Here is a 14,121-nt window from a genome sequence, read left to right as displayed (position 1 = left end):
TAAGACTTCTTATTGTGTTTACCCCAGTCCTACACCAGCATCTCCATACCATAGAGTGTTTACAGCATGGAAGGAGTCTATCTGGCCCACTGTGCTGATTCTAGCTCTCTGTAAGAGCAAATCAGCTAGTCCTGCAACTGTCATATCATGTAGCCCTACAATTCTTTTATTTACAGACAATTATTTAATTTGCTTTTGAAGGCCTCAATTGAATTTGCCACTACAATACTCACAGGCACTGCATTCCAGACCCTAGTCATTTGCTGTTTAAAATGTTTTTCTTTATGTTGTCATTGCTTCCTTTGCCAATCCTCTATCTTCCCACCAATGGGAACTGTTTCTCCTTATCTACTCCATCCAGACCTCTTGTGATTTTGAATACCTCTATCCTACCTCCTTTCTCCTTTACTCCAAGGAGAACGAGCAGTGTCTCCAGCCTATTCATGTAACTAAAGTTCAACATTGCCTTAGGGCAATGTTGCCTTATGTGCAATAAATGTGGCTTTGTCAGCACAAACCACATTCCCATTAGTAAAATATGACTCCATGAATTTCTGACTCAGCTCCAGCAAAAACTGGGCATGTTAGACAAGGTAAGAAGTCTCACAACACCAGGTTAGAGTCCAACCAGTTTATTTGATAGTAATCCCACAAGCTTTCGGAAACGGTGTCCCTTTGTCAGGTGACAAAATTGTCCCTGACAAATAAACTGGTTGGACTCTAACCTGGAGTTGCGAGACTTCTTACGGTGTTTAAGAACATAAGAAATAGGAGCAGGAGTAGGCCATCTAGCCCTTCGAGCCTGCCCCGCCATTCAATAAGATCATGGCTGATCTGTTGTGGCTCAGTTCCACATTCCCGCCCTCTCCCCATAACCCTTAATCCCCTTGCTTATCAAAAACCCATCAAACCGTGTCTTAAAAATATTTAGCGAGGCAGCCTCCACCACTTCAACGGGCAGAGAATTCCAGAGATTCACCACCCTTTGAGTGAAGAAGTTCCTCTTCAACTCTGTTCTAAACCGCCCCCCCTTTATCTTGAGGCTGTGCCCCCTAGTCCTACTGTCCTTTCTGAGCGGGAAGAGTCTCTCCACCTCTATCCTATCCATCCCATTCATCATCTTATACGTCTCAATGAGATCTCCCCTCATTCTTCTAAACTCTAACGAGTACAAGCCCAGTTTATCCAGCCTCTTCTCATAGCTCAACCCCCTCAACTCCGGTATCAGCCTAGTAAACCTCCTCTGCACTCCCTCCAAGGCCAAAATATCCTTGCGTAAGTACGGCGACCAAAACTGCACACAGTACTCCAGCTGTGGCCTCACCAATGCCCTATACAGCCGCAGCAAGACCTCCCTACTTTTATATTCAATCCCCCTCGCTATGAAGGCCAGCATCCCATTAGCCTTCCTGACCACCTGCTGCACCTGCAGGCTGGGTTTTTGCGACTCATGCACAAGGACCCCGAGGTCCCTCTGCACCGTCGCCTGCTGCAGTTTTTCGCCACGTAAGTAATAGTCCTTCCTACCATTCTTCCTACCAAAGTGGACGACCTCGCACTTGCCAACATTAAATTCCATTTGCCAGTTCCTGGCCCATTCGCCCAGCCTATCTAGATCCTTCTGTTTATCCCACTCCAACACTGGCATCTCTACATTATGTTATACAAGTACAGAACAATTATATCAAGAAATACGGGGGAGGGAGATTATAGAGGGAAATATACAATAGAATAGAGGAAATGAGAAATAAGGAAACTACAGAGATTTGATAGAAGGAAATGTAGAAGTTATATAAATGAAGGATAAAGGCACAGGGATTTTAGATAAATGCATGGATGTGAGAACATACAGAATAATTAAAGAAACCCAATTAAATTAGAGAGAAACAACCTTCAAACAGAAAAGGTAACAGTGGGAAGAAGAAGGCAAATGGAAAGAGAGGAAATCGAGGGCTCTTGGTTAAATTGAAAGAGGGAATTCCTGGGGATTCCCAGTATATCTTCATTAGTCTGGGAAAAAACATTTCGCCACTACTGTTTCCTGTCACTCAGCGAACTTGATTTTCATGGTGTCACTATCCACCTCCAGGCAGTTCAATTTTTCCAGCCTCAGCTCGCTCTCTCTCTTCTGACCGGGAGTAACCCCTACCAGCCGAGCTGACCTTTGCCCTGCTCGCCGTAGCGTTGGCGGTCCCGTCATCACTATGGCTGCCTTCAGTAAGAGTATTCCTCACGGCTGCTATGAGATCGGGCACACATGGAGCACTTCCTGCACCATGTCCGCCTTCCAAGTCACTGTCGGAGCTTTCCAAGAGTCGCTGAAAATCTATGCGCCCCTATACATCGTGAGTACGGCTGCACTGTGTGAGGAAGCGGGCGGAAGGTGGCGGGGGAGGCCTGGTCGCTGTAAAAGGAAACACATCCCGGAGGTGGTGGGAAAGGACTGGGAAGCTTATTTTATATTAAAATAATACCCGGCCCACTTGTACATTTTAATAAACTCTCCCAGCTCTCCATTGATCCTACAGCAAATTTGCCTGCCGGTTGAAAAAAATGAAAGCGCCGAGTTCGAAATATTAAACCGCGACAAACATTTCATACTTGGTTCAGGGCAATGTATTGCGTAAATAGCTGGTAGCAATAACATTGTCGTAGGAGTGATGACCTTTTACTAGTGCTGTACAACCTGTTCATTGAAGATTAGCCAATATAATCTTGTTCCTGTGTGTAATACTCTTCTTGTTTTGTGAAGCTGTTCATTGCTTCTTAAGTATTAATCCAAAGCTGGCGTTAGCAGGTGGAAAGAGGATATGTAACCGGATGTGTACTGTTTTCTGTAATATTGTGTTTTAAGTGAAAGTAACGCGAACTGTAAATATGTAAGGGTCGTGGACACTGGGGATCGCACTGTTGTGTAGTGGTTGTTTATTTGTTGGCTGTTTTGTTTTGGCAGTTAATAGCAAAACAATCACATCTTTGCTTATTCCTAATAATGTAAGCACCTTTGCAGTGTATGGGCATGTTACTTATGCCTTTTCCCTTTTCGAACTACTGCAGCCTGTGCAGTCAAGGTGCGATCTGTTAGGTAGAGATTTCCAAGATTTTGAACCAGTGATGATTAAAAAAAAAGCAATTTATTTTCACAGCAGGTTGGTGTGTCTCTTTCAGGGGAATTTATAGGTGCTGATATACCCATATATCTGCTGCAATTGACCTTCCAGGGTTTGGGGAGATGCAGCCAATAAAGTCTTTGTGCAGGATATACCATAGAAGTCTGCAACGAAACAAATATTGGAAGGAGTGGATGCTTAGGATAATGGATGACATTCTGATCAGGTGGACTGGATGGTGTCAAGATGCAGCTGCATCCATTCAGGCAGGTTGACAGTAATTACACTGTATTCATGATTTGTGCCTTGTAGGATATGGAAAGGCTTTGGGAAGTCAGGAAGTGATATTTACCAGAGTATTGTTATCTCATTCCACTGATTCCTTGACCATTGCAGATGATAGTGATTAGTCAGACAGCTAATGTGAGAATTCAAACAACAGTGGCTGGAAAACATTACCTGTAGACCAGGTATCTGAACATATGCCCATATATCCAGGGCTTTGTACCTTTCTTGTTTGGGGTGTAGTGAGAGGCAAGCAGTTGCTGCAGAAGTTTTATTACTCCTACTGTAGAATTGCCATTCAGTTCATACTGTAGAAAGATGCGTACTGACAATGCACTTACAAAAATTGTCATTTCAGTTAGTTGTGTTTTGGAAGAGTTCTGTGTAGCTGAGACTACTGCACTTTCAGTAAGTAATGATTTTAGGACTATAGATGGGAGAGGGGAAAACACAATGGAGTCAAATTGGCAATATAAATTAGAACTGTTGACAGTTCCTGTGCTTGGTAGGTTCATTACCACTTTGCCATCTTGCCAAGTCGAAGAAGTCATGAGAAATCTACCATGGAGATAGGACTCAACCTATCTGATAATCAAAATGGTTGGAGTATCCTAATTAGACTGAGAACAAGGAATGTATTGTGTTGGTAAAGTTTACAGTTATAGTTTATTCAATTCCTGAAGTAAAAGAAATAACTTCCATTTATATAGTGCCCTTGACAATCTCAAGTGTCGCAAAGGGCCTTAGTCAACCCTACAGAGAAGGAAAACACCATCACAAAGATCCCAGGAACAAAAATGAGGGGCATTATCAGAAAACCTGTATTTTTCTTGATTTTGATTGAAGAATAAATATTGTCCATGACATGAGAGTTTTCTCCAGTATAAGTGCCTGGAGTCTGGTAAAAGGACTGTTGCTTAGTGGGAGAGAGGAACAGTGGCTTCCAATTCACCCTATCCATACCCCTCAGTTTTGTACAGCTCAATTAGATCGCCCCTCAGACTCCTCCGCTCAATCAAAAACAACCCAAATCTATCCAAACTCTCTTCATAACTTAAATGTTCCATCCTAGGCAACATCCTGGTGAATCTACTCTGTACCCCATCTAGTGCAATCACATTCTTCCTATAATGTGGCGACTAGACTGCGCACAGTACTCCAGCTGTGGCCTCATCAAAGTTCTATACAACTCCAACATGACCTCCCTGTTGTTGTAATTTATGCTTCGATTGATAAAGGCAAACGTCCCATATACCATTTTCTCCACCCCACAAACATGTTGCCTTTAGAGGTTTATGGACAAACATACAAGGTCCCTTTTCCCTCCCAGCTTTGTAGTATCATGCCATTCATTGAATACTTCCTTGTCGAATTACTCCTTCCAAAGTGTATCACCTCACACATTTCAGGGTTAAATTCCATCTGCCACTTACCTGCCCATTTCACCATCCTGTCTGTATCTTCCTATGGCCCAAGGCACCCAACCTCACTGTTAACCACCTGGCCAATCTTTGTGATATCCACAAACTAGCTAATCTTACCAGCTCCCTCTCTTCCACACGCACCCCCCCCCCACCCAACACACACACACACACACACACACACACACACACAGAGTCATCTATGCCATTTATCTAAATGACGAATAATAAGGGACGTAGCATTGATCCCTGTAGTCTGCCATTGAACACTGGCTTCCAGTCACTAATGCATTAAGAAGTCTCACAACACCAGGTTAAAGTCCAACAGATTTATTTGGTAGCAAAAGCTTTCGGAGCAGCTCCAAAAGCTAGTGGTTTTTGCTACCAAATAAACCTGTTGGAGTTTAACCTGGTGTGGTGAGACTTCTTACTAAGATGAATGGCAGAGCGAAGTGTGCAGAGGATGCTGAAATTCTGTAAAGGGATATAGATTGTCTAAGTGAGTGGGCAAAGGTCTGGCAGATGGACTACAATGTTGGTAAATGTGAGGTCATCCATTTTGGTAGGAGTAAGAACAAAATGGACTATTAATTAAATTTGATTTGATTCATTATGGTCACTCATTAACATGCAGTGAAAAGTATTGTTTCTTGCACGCTATACAGACAAAGCATACTGTTCGTAGAGAAGGAAACAGTGCAGAATATAGTGTTACAGTGATAACTATGGTGTAGAAAATGATCAGTTTAATGCAAGATAAGCCCATTCAAAAGTCTGACAGCAGCAGAGAAGAAGCTGTTCTTAAGTCGGTTGGTATGTGATCTCAGACTTTTGTATCTTTTTCCTGATGGAAGAAGGCGGAAGAGACAATGTCCGGGGTGCATGGGGGTCTTTAATTATGCTGGGTGATTTGCCGAGGCACCGGGAAGTGTAGACGGAGTCAGTGGATGGAAGGCTTGTTGGCATGATGGATTGAGCTACATTCACAATCTTTTGTGGTTCCTTGTGCTATTGGGCAGAGCAGGAGCCCTATTAAGCTGTGATGCAACCAGTTAGAATGCTTTCTCTGGTATATCTGTAAAAGTTGGTGAGTCGCAGCTGACATGCTAAATTTCCTTAGTCTTCTGAGAAAGTAGAGGTGTTGGTGGGCTTTCTTAACTATAGTGTTGGCATGGGGGGACCATGACAGGTTGTTGGTCATCTGATACCTAAAACTTGAAGCTTTTGACCCTTTCTGCTTCTGTGGTAAAACATTGCAGCATGCTGCTGTGCAAAGAAACCTGGGTGTCCTTGTGCGTGAATCTCAAAACGTTGGTATGCAGGTGCAGCAGGTAATTAAGAAGACAATGGAATTTTGTCCTTTATTGCTAGAGGGATGGAGTTTAAAAACAGGGAGATTACATTGCAGCTGTATAAGGTGCTGGTGAGGCCACACTGGGAGTACTGTGTACAGTTTTGGTCTCCTTGAGAAAGGATATACTGACACTGGAGCGGATGCAGAAGAGATTCACTAGGTTGATTCTGAAATTGAGAGAGTTGACTTATGAGGAGAGATTGAGTAGATTGGGGCTATACTCATTGGAATTCAGAAGAATAAGGAGATATCTTATAGAAACATAAGGTTATGAAAGGAATAGATAAGATAGGAGCAGGGAGGTTGTTTCCACTGGCAGATGAAACTAGAACTAGAGGGCATAGCTTCAAAATAAGGGGGAGCAGATTTAGGACTGAGTTGAGGTAGAACTTCTTCACACAAAGGATTGTGAATCTGTGGAATTCCCTGTCCAGTGAAGCAGATGAGGCTATCTCATTGAATATTTTTAAGGCAAAGATAGATAAATTTTTGAACAGTAAAGGAATTAAAGGTAATGGTGAGCAGTTGGGTAAGTGGAGCTGAGTCTACGCAAAGATCAGCCATGATCTTATTGAATGGCGGAGCAGGCTCGAGGGGCCAGATGGCCTACACCTGTTTCTAGTCCTTATGTTAATTGCTCTCCAGTCCTCTGGCAACTACCCCACGGTCAAAGAAGAATTTAAAAATGTGGGTCAAATTGAATGTTATAGGCTAAAGAGGCTGAATAGCTGATTCCTGCTTGTATTCTGATGTGCTTATATATCCTGAAAAGTAAATTTGAATAATTATGCTTAAAAAATTCTGTTTTAATATCAAGTGCCTCTGTTAATAGTCTGCCTGGTCAGTGCAGTATATAGTCAATAATAAAATGTAATATAATTAAAAATTTCATTGACGATTGGAGGGAAAGCCAATATCTCAGTCATTTTGTTAGTAAATATTTTGCTGTTCTGTTACAGGAAAAATGCCCTGTATGACTCAAAATTCCAATGTCATCGGAGTCTCATGAGGAGAATCACATGGACAGCAAAATACATTGCCAAATTGTTCTGAACTTCTCCGGCAATGAATTATTATGCCATTCAGATTAGAAAAATACCACATTTCATCCTCATTCTGTACACAGTTAGCTCCCTTCAGCTGAGGCAGTGCACAAACTACAATTGAGTTAAAGCTTGTTTATTAGCTTCACAAGACTTACTTTAATGCTGCAGTGAAGTTACCATGAAAATTCCCCAGTCTCCACTCTCCGGCATCTGTTCAGGTACAGTGAAGGAGAATTTAGCGTGGCCAATTCATCTAACCACAGTGTTTCAGACTGTGGGAGGAAACCTGAGTACCTGGAGGAAAGTTGGATATGAGGATGGGAGAAACTCTGCTTTGTAGAACTCCTGTTCATTACTCCTAGCACAGCACAGGAGGTGGCGATTTGATCCATTTGAGCTATGTCAAATACTCATTCTAATCTTTCCTATGTCATGACTTTCATTATAAACCACAATTGACTTCTCCCATTCCACATTCAAAATCATTTGTGTTCGCACTATTAAATATTTGTCAGTGGCGCATGGAAGGAAACATAACATGGACATCCCTAAACTAAGGACTACCCCATTATTACTCATTTCTGTGTTTCATTCTGAACAGCCATCAAATTAGTCCCAAATACCAACCCTTTTCCTATATCCTTTGACATTTTTTTCAAATTCTTGAAAGAATTGTTTAAATAGCATCTTTCATATCCTTAAGATCACCAAAAGCATTTTGCAGCCAATGAGCTATTTATGATATGTACTCACTGTTGTTTTGTAGGCAAATGAGCAGTCAGTCTGCACACAAGGTCTCACAAACAACAATGGTGCCTTTTGGAAATACAATTACATATTATCGATGAGAGGAAGATCTTTTATACAGAGCGGAAATAATCTTGAACTCACCTATGAGGGTGGTTGCCAGGGTGGTAGACAACCAATTGATTCAGAAGTAAACTGAATAGACACTTCAGGGAAATCAACTTTGCTACGTGGAGAAAGCAAGGGGAATGGGACTGACTGGTTAGTTATGGAGAATTGGTATGGATTTGATAGGCCAATTTGTCCTGTTCTGACTATGACATTATATCACGGCATATATTGTATATTAAAACATTAGGATAACATAATGAAACAAAGAATCGTTAATAAAGTGATAGTATTTTTAAATGAGCAGTCTCTTTAGGTTGTCTTTCTTCCTTCATTTTTTCCTAACCTTTAGCTTCTGGTTCTAATGGGAGGATGAAAACTGTGTAACTTGCAGTGTCCTAACCTCAGCAGAGCTAGAACAGAATTATGTTATGGAAAAGATTCTATTGTTGAAAACCTCAGACCTCGTCTGTGACTAGAATTTGTTCTCTGGTGGCACTGCAGTGAATGGAGTTTTGGCTGAGTACCAGATTCTCCATTCACAGTGGGGGTGGCCTTAGATGTCATTGGAGAAACCTGCCTAATATGTATAATCAAATGAATCCTTTAATGTTGATAGTTTTCTATTATAGTAGATGAGCAGATAAAAACTCAGTCAAATGAGGCACTAGTATTCTTGCAGTAAAAAATATTTTTAATAGCTCAAATCCCTTTGTGACATTTGCAACCAGACATTTGGGTTTATATATGAGTACTGCCGGGTAATTCATTTTGTTTAACTCTCCTGTATTGAATGGTTCTTTTTTCCATTTTCTTCTTTTACAGGATGTGGACTTTGTTGGCTAGGCCAGCATATGTTGTCCAACCCTAACTGCCTTTGAGAATGTGGTGGTGAGCTCTTTTTAGAAAGCTACCTTTCTGTAGAATCCCTACAGTGCAAAAGGAGGCCATTTGGTCCATCGAGCCTGTGCCAACAACAATCCAATCCAGGGTCTATCCCTGTAACCCCACATATTTAACCTACTAATCCCCCTGATACTAAGGAGCAATTTAGCATGTCTGATGCACCTAATCTGCACACCTTTGGAGGGTGGGAGGACACCAGAGCACTCGGAGGAAACCCACGCAGACATGGGGAGAATGTGCAAACACCATAGAGACAGTGACTGAAGGCAGGAATCAAACCTGGGTCCCTGGCGCTGTGAGGCAGCAGTGTTAACCACTGCTGCAGTGCATATGTAGGTATACCCACAATGTTGTTAGGAAGGGCAATCCTGTATTTTGACCCGGGGCAGTGAAGCAAAAGTGATTCAAGTTCAGAGTCAGGATGGTGTGTGACTTGTAGGAGAACTTGCAGGTGGTGGTGTTCCCATGTATCTGCTGCCCTTGTCCTTCTACATGGCTAAAGTGCAATCGTGTGTTGAAGTAGATGGGCTATTGCTTGTCCATTCTTGTGTAGTTTACTAAAAATAGTTATTTTAAGAATTAATTAATTTACAAAACATTTCTTCTGAACTTGCCAAGGACTAACTTGGATTTGGGTTTTTTGGCTGGTTGAATTGCTGTAACAAGTCAGTCAATGCTGATTGCTGAAGCATACTGCTGGCTTTAATATTTTGTTCACAAACTACAACACAGACTCTTTGGGCGATTAACAGCAAGGCACCAGTTATATTTTTAGACTGAAGTATTTTTCATTTGTTTTTGACATGTTTTTATAAACATCTTTGTTACAGATAGGGATAAAACTTTGCAAATCAGGAAGATGTGTAACTGTGCAGGCTAAACAATGTATCAATAAAGCAATTGGATGTAGCAATATTGGATGCACCTTATTCTCAACTTTTAAAATAGAAATCATACTATGTTTGTTTTAGATTGCAGCCATTCTTCGACGGCGGAAGTTAGACTACTACATTCACAAACTGCTTCCAGAGATTCTCCAGTCGACATCATTCCTTACTGCAAATGGTGGCTTCTATATTATGTTTTTCTGTGTCCTCAGGTGAGGGATTTACTAACTTACAGGTGGCATTGATTTTTCTTAGATCTGTATTGAAATGGTCACAAGCTTTATTCAGGTGCTTGACTATACCTTCAAATGTTCAATCAATTATAGGGAATTGCAGCATTTAAAGCTATAATTTGACAATAGGCGACAAATAGCGCCTCTCAAACTTGTCGGAAATTTGATAAATGGACTGTTTTGTGTGAACATTTCACTAGGCTGATTGCTATTTAACTTTCATGACCTACATTCTCTGCCACCTTTGAAATGAGAAACAATACCGTTCAAACTAAACATGTGAAGTTAATTTTGATTTCAGTGGCTGTGCTTGTTGGTATTGGCTTACTCGAGTGTAAAAATACAAGGAGGGTGACTGATATTTAGATATTACCAGTACTTAGATATTCTCAGTTGTTCCCCAATGTTCTGATTGTAAGAAAAGGTACCAAATATCACACTGCTTACAAATGCGACGTCTTGATTATGTGTTGGTCATTTAGTTGAAATTTAACCATTTATAGTAAGTCTGATTTTAGAAAGAAAAATGAGATAGAGGAGAAATAAAAATCACTGGCTCAAATATCAATGTTGATGCAATAAAACCCTGTCTCCCACCTACTCCACCCCCTGATGCATGGTGTGCCTACATAAGAACATAAGAAATAGGAGCAGGAGTAGGCCATCTAGCCCTTCGAGCCTGCCCCGCCATTCAATAAGATCATGGCTGATCTGTTGCTGCTCAGTTCCACTTTCCCGCCCTCTCCCCATAACCCTTAATCCCCTCTCTTACCAAAAACCCATCAACCCGCGTCTTAAAAATATTTAGCGAGGCAGCCTCCACCACTTCAACGGGCAGAGAATTCCAGAGATTCACCACCCTTTGAGTGAAGAAGTTCCTCCTCAACTCCGTTCTAAACCGCCCCCCTTTTATCTTGAGGCTGTGCCCCCTAGTCCTACTGTCTTTTTTGAGCGGGAAGAGTCTCTCCACCTCTATCCTATCCATCCCATTCATCATCTTATACGTCTCAATGAGATCTCCCCTCATTCTTCTAAACTCTAACGAGTACAAGCCCAGTTTATTCAGCCTCTCCTCATAACTCAACCCACTCAACTCCGGTATCAGCCTAGTAAACCTCCTCTGCACTCCCTCCAAGGCCAAAATATCTTTGCGTAGGTGTGGCGCCCAAAACTGCACACAGTACTCCAGCTGCGGCCTCACCAATGCCCTATACAGCTGCAGCAAGACCTCCCTACTTTTATATTCAATCCCCCTCGCTATGAAGGCCAGCATCCCATTCGCCTTCCTGACCACCTGCTGCACCTGCAGGCTGGGTTTTTGCGACTCATGCACAAGGACCCCGAGGTCCCTCTGCACCGTCGCCTGCTGCAGTTTTTCGCCCCGTAAGTAATAGTCCTTCCTACCATTCTTCCTACCAAAGTGGACCACCTCACACTTGCCAACATTAAATTCCATTTGCCATTTCCTGGCCCATTCGCCCAGCCTATCTAGATCCTTCTGCAGACTCTCCACACCCTCTGCACAATTTGCCGTTCCCCCAATCTTGGTGTCATCAGCAAATTTCGACACCCTACACTCGGTTCCCTCCTCCAGATCATCTGTATAAATGGTAAAAAGCTGAGGCCCCAGCACCGACCCCTGGGGCACTCCACTAGTCACCATCCGCCAATCCGAATAGCACCCATTGACCCCCACTCTCTGCCTCCTATTTGACAACCAATCCTCTATCCACGCTAACACCCTACCCCCAACTCCATGTCCCTCGACCTTCTGCAATAACCTCTTGTGAGGTACTTTGTCAAACGCCTTCTGAAAATCTAGAAAGACCACATCCACCGGTTCTCCTCTATCCACTGCCCTAGACACATCCTCATAGAACTCCAGTAAATTTGTCAGACACGACTTCCCTTTAATGAAACCGTGCTGCATCTGCTCTATCAAGCAATTCCCTTCAAGATGCCTCGCAATTTCCTCTTTAATGACAGATTCTAACATTTTACCTACCACAAACGTTAAACTGACCGGCCTATAATTCCCCGCCTTTTGCCTGGCACCCTTTTTAAACAACGGCGTAACATTAGCTGCTTTCCAATCATCCGGCACTTCCCCGGAATCCAGCGACGTCTGGAAAATAACCACCAAGGCATCCACTATCACCTCCGCCATTTCTTTCAGATCCCTCGGATGCATTCCATCCGGTCCTGGAGACTTGTCCACAATCAGCCCCTCCAGTCTGTCAAGCACCGCCTCTCTAGTAACAGTAATGTCATGAGTACATGACATTACCATTACATGAGTACCCTTCTGCCCTAGTGGTTCTGTCTTGCTCCCCTGCCCTCCCCTCTTGTCTTCACCACTCCAGCCCCTCTTGAGGCCTGCACCCACCCTGTGCCATTCCCTCTTCTGGACTGCACCAGTCTTGCCCTGACCTTTGAAGCGTGACCCACACGTGCCCTGCCCCAATCCCAGTGGCACATGCTCTCCCTTCTCCACCCCTGCCCACAACATGTGTATGCTTTCTTTGCCTTCTTTCCCTTCTCTTGCTCTTGTGTGCACTCTTTGTCTCTGCCCTGTATGCATTCTCTCTGTCTCTCGCTCACTCACAATGCACGCTGTCTCTCATGATTGATAACATAGGTAATCTATTCATAAAAATATTTTTTCATTTTTCTCTTCTGTAGCAATGCTTCCACTGGGGTGCCATTGACTCAGTTGCCATTGGTAAATAAAATGTTTTTGGTCATGCCTCCTTTATTGTGATGTGGTTGCTAAAGTTAGGGCTGCAGTCATCAGTGAAGTGCAGGGGCATACAGGTCCTGTCTACATTGCAAGTTGCATTTTTCTGTAATAAAATTTGTGTTTATTTGTGACACGTGAAAGTTTGTGTTATGCTTCTTAAAGCAAATATATTCTGACATCTAATTGATCTTAAAACGTAGCTGAGTAATGGTCTCTAATTGACTTTGGGGAAAGCACCACAATTTGATCTCTGGTCTTGAAGGAATACCAAGTTACCATTATGCATTCTGCTTTTTTTTAAACTGCACATGTCCTCCAATTGTTATCGTCAACGAAAACGTACGCCCGACTTTTTCAAAGTTCAGTTTACTTAGAGAGGTGTGGTTGTTCTGTTACGCAGCTTGCGAAGAATACGTTTAAATGAAACGAGCCTTCAACTAACATGGAGATTAAACTTTTTTTAATAGTCTTTCTCCACACTGACCCCCTCTTTTCCTCTCTCCAAAGGTGCTGATTTAAGCCGCAATATGTTAGCTCAATGAGTGCTTGATGCACTTTTGTATCTTGCGGTCATTTTTTATTTCTGAACTTGATAGCGAATATCAGGAGGTAGAAATCAGGCTGGCCAGTAGGCCTTTATGGTAATATAGTCTGCCGATGACAGTCGCCCAGATTTGTTAGTGAAGAATGATCCTTTGAGTGAGTTGCAGAAAGACTCCCAGTTACCTTGGAACCATTACTGTAGTATGAGTGACTATTCTCAAGAATTGAGAAGTGTTCATAAGATTAGGAAATGTATTTAGGCCAATTAAAAGTGAGTAATTAAAAAAAAACTGGATTACTTGGAAGAATAGTTTGTTTTGCACCTTGGTTTTTCATATTTTGATGCTAATTGCAGAACAGAATATGGAATATAGTGGTTTTGTATGAGTAGCTGTAAAATTCTAATGAACAATGCTTTCTCACTCATGGAATTATATGAATGGATCTGCAATCAAGTTGCACATGGTGTGTTTTTGGTATATTTTAGTGAGCCATATTGGGGTGGCATGGTGAGACTGTGGTTAGCATTGTTGCCTCACAGTATCAGGGACCCAAATTCAATTCCCGGCCTGGGTCACTGTCTGTGCAGAGTCTGTACATTCTCCCTGTGTCTGTGTGGGTTTCTTCCGGGTGCCCTGGTTTCCTGTGACAGTCTGAAAGATGTGCTGGTTAGGTGCATTGTCGATAGTAGCCATGATGTGGATATGCCGGCGTTGGACTGGGGTAAACACAGTAAAAGTA

At 42.4% G+C, this 14,121-nt stretch overlaps 1 protein-coding gene across 1 annotated transcript in view; it reads left to right on the top strand.

Moving 5' to 3' along the window:
• Positions 1-2,186: 2,186 nt before the first annotated feature.
• Positions 2,187-14,121, top strand: part of tmem135 (transmembrane protein 135) — a 392,480-nt gene continuing 380,545 nt past the window's right edge. Inside the window, exons 1-2 of the mRNA XM_080197023.1 lie at positions 2,187-2,345; positions 9,949-10,076. Of these exons, the coding sequence (XP_080053149.1) occupies positions 2,205-2,345; positions 9,949-10,076 (269 nt within the window). The 5' untranslated portion in view covers positions 2,187-2,204. The remainder of the gene's footprint in view (positions 2,346-9,948; positions 10,077-14,121) is intronic.

Source organism: Carcharhinus amblyrhynchos, chromosome 10 (assembly GCF_965287045.1).
Source record: "Carcharhinus amblyrhynchos chromosome 10, sCarAmb.v2.hapA, whole genome shotgun sequence".
In the NCBI taxonomy this organism is placed as follows: Eukaryota; Metazoa; Chordata; class Chondrichthyes; order Carcharhiniformes; family Carcharhinidae; genus Carcharhinus; species Carcharhinus amblyrhynchos.
This window is presented reverse-complemented; position numbering and strand designations above follow the sequence as displayed.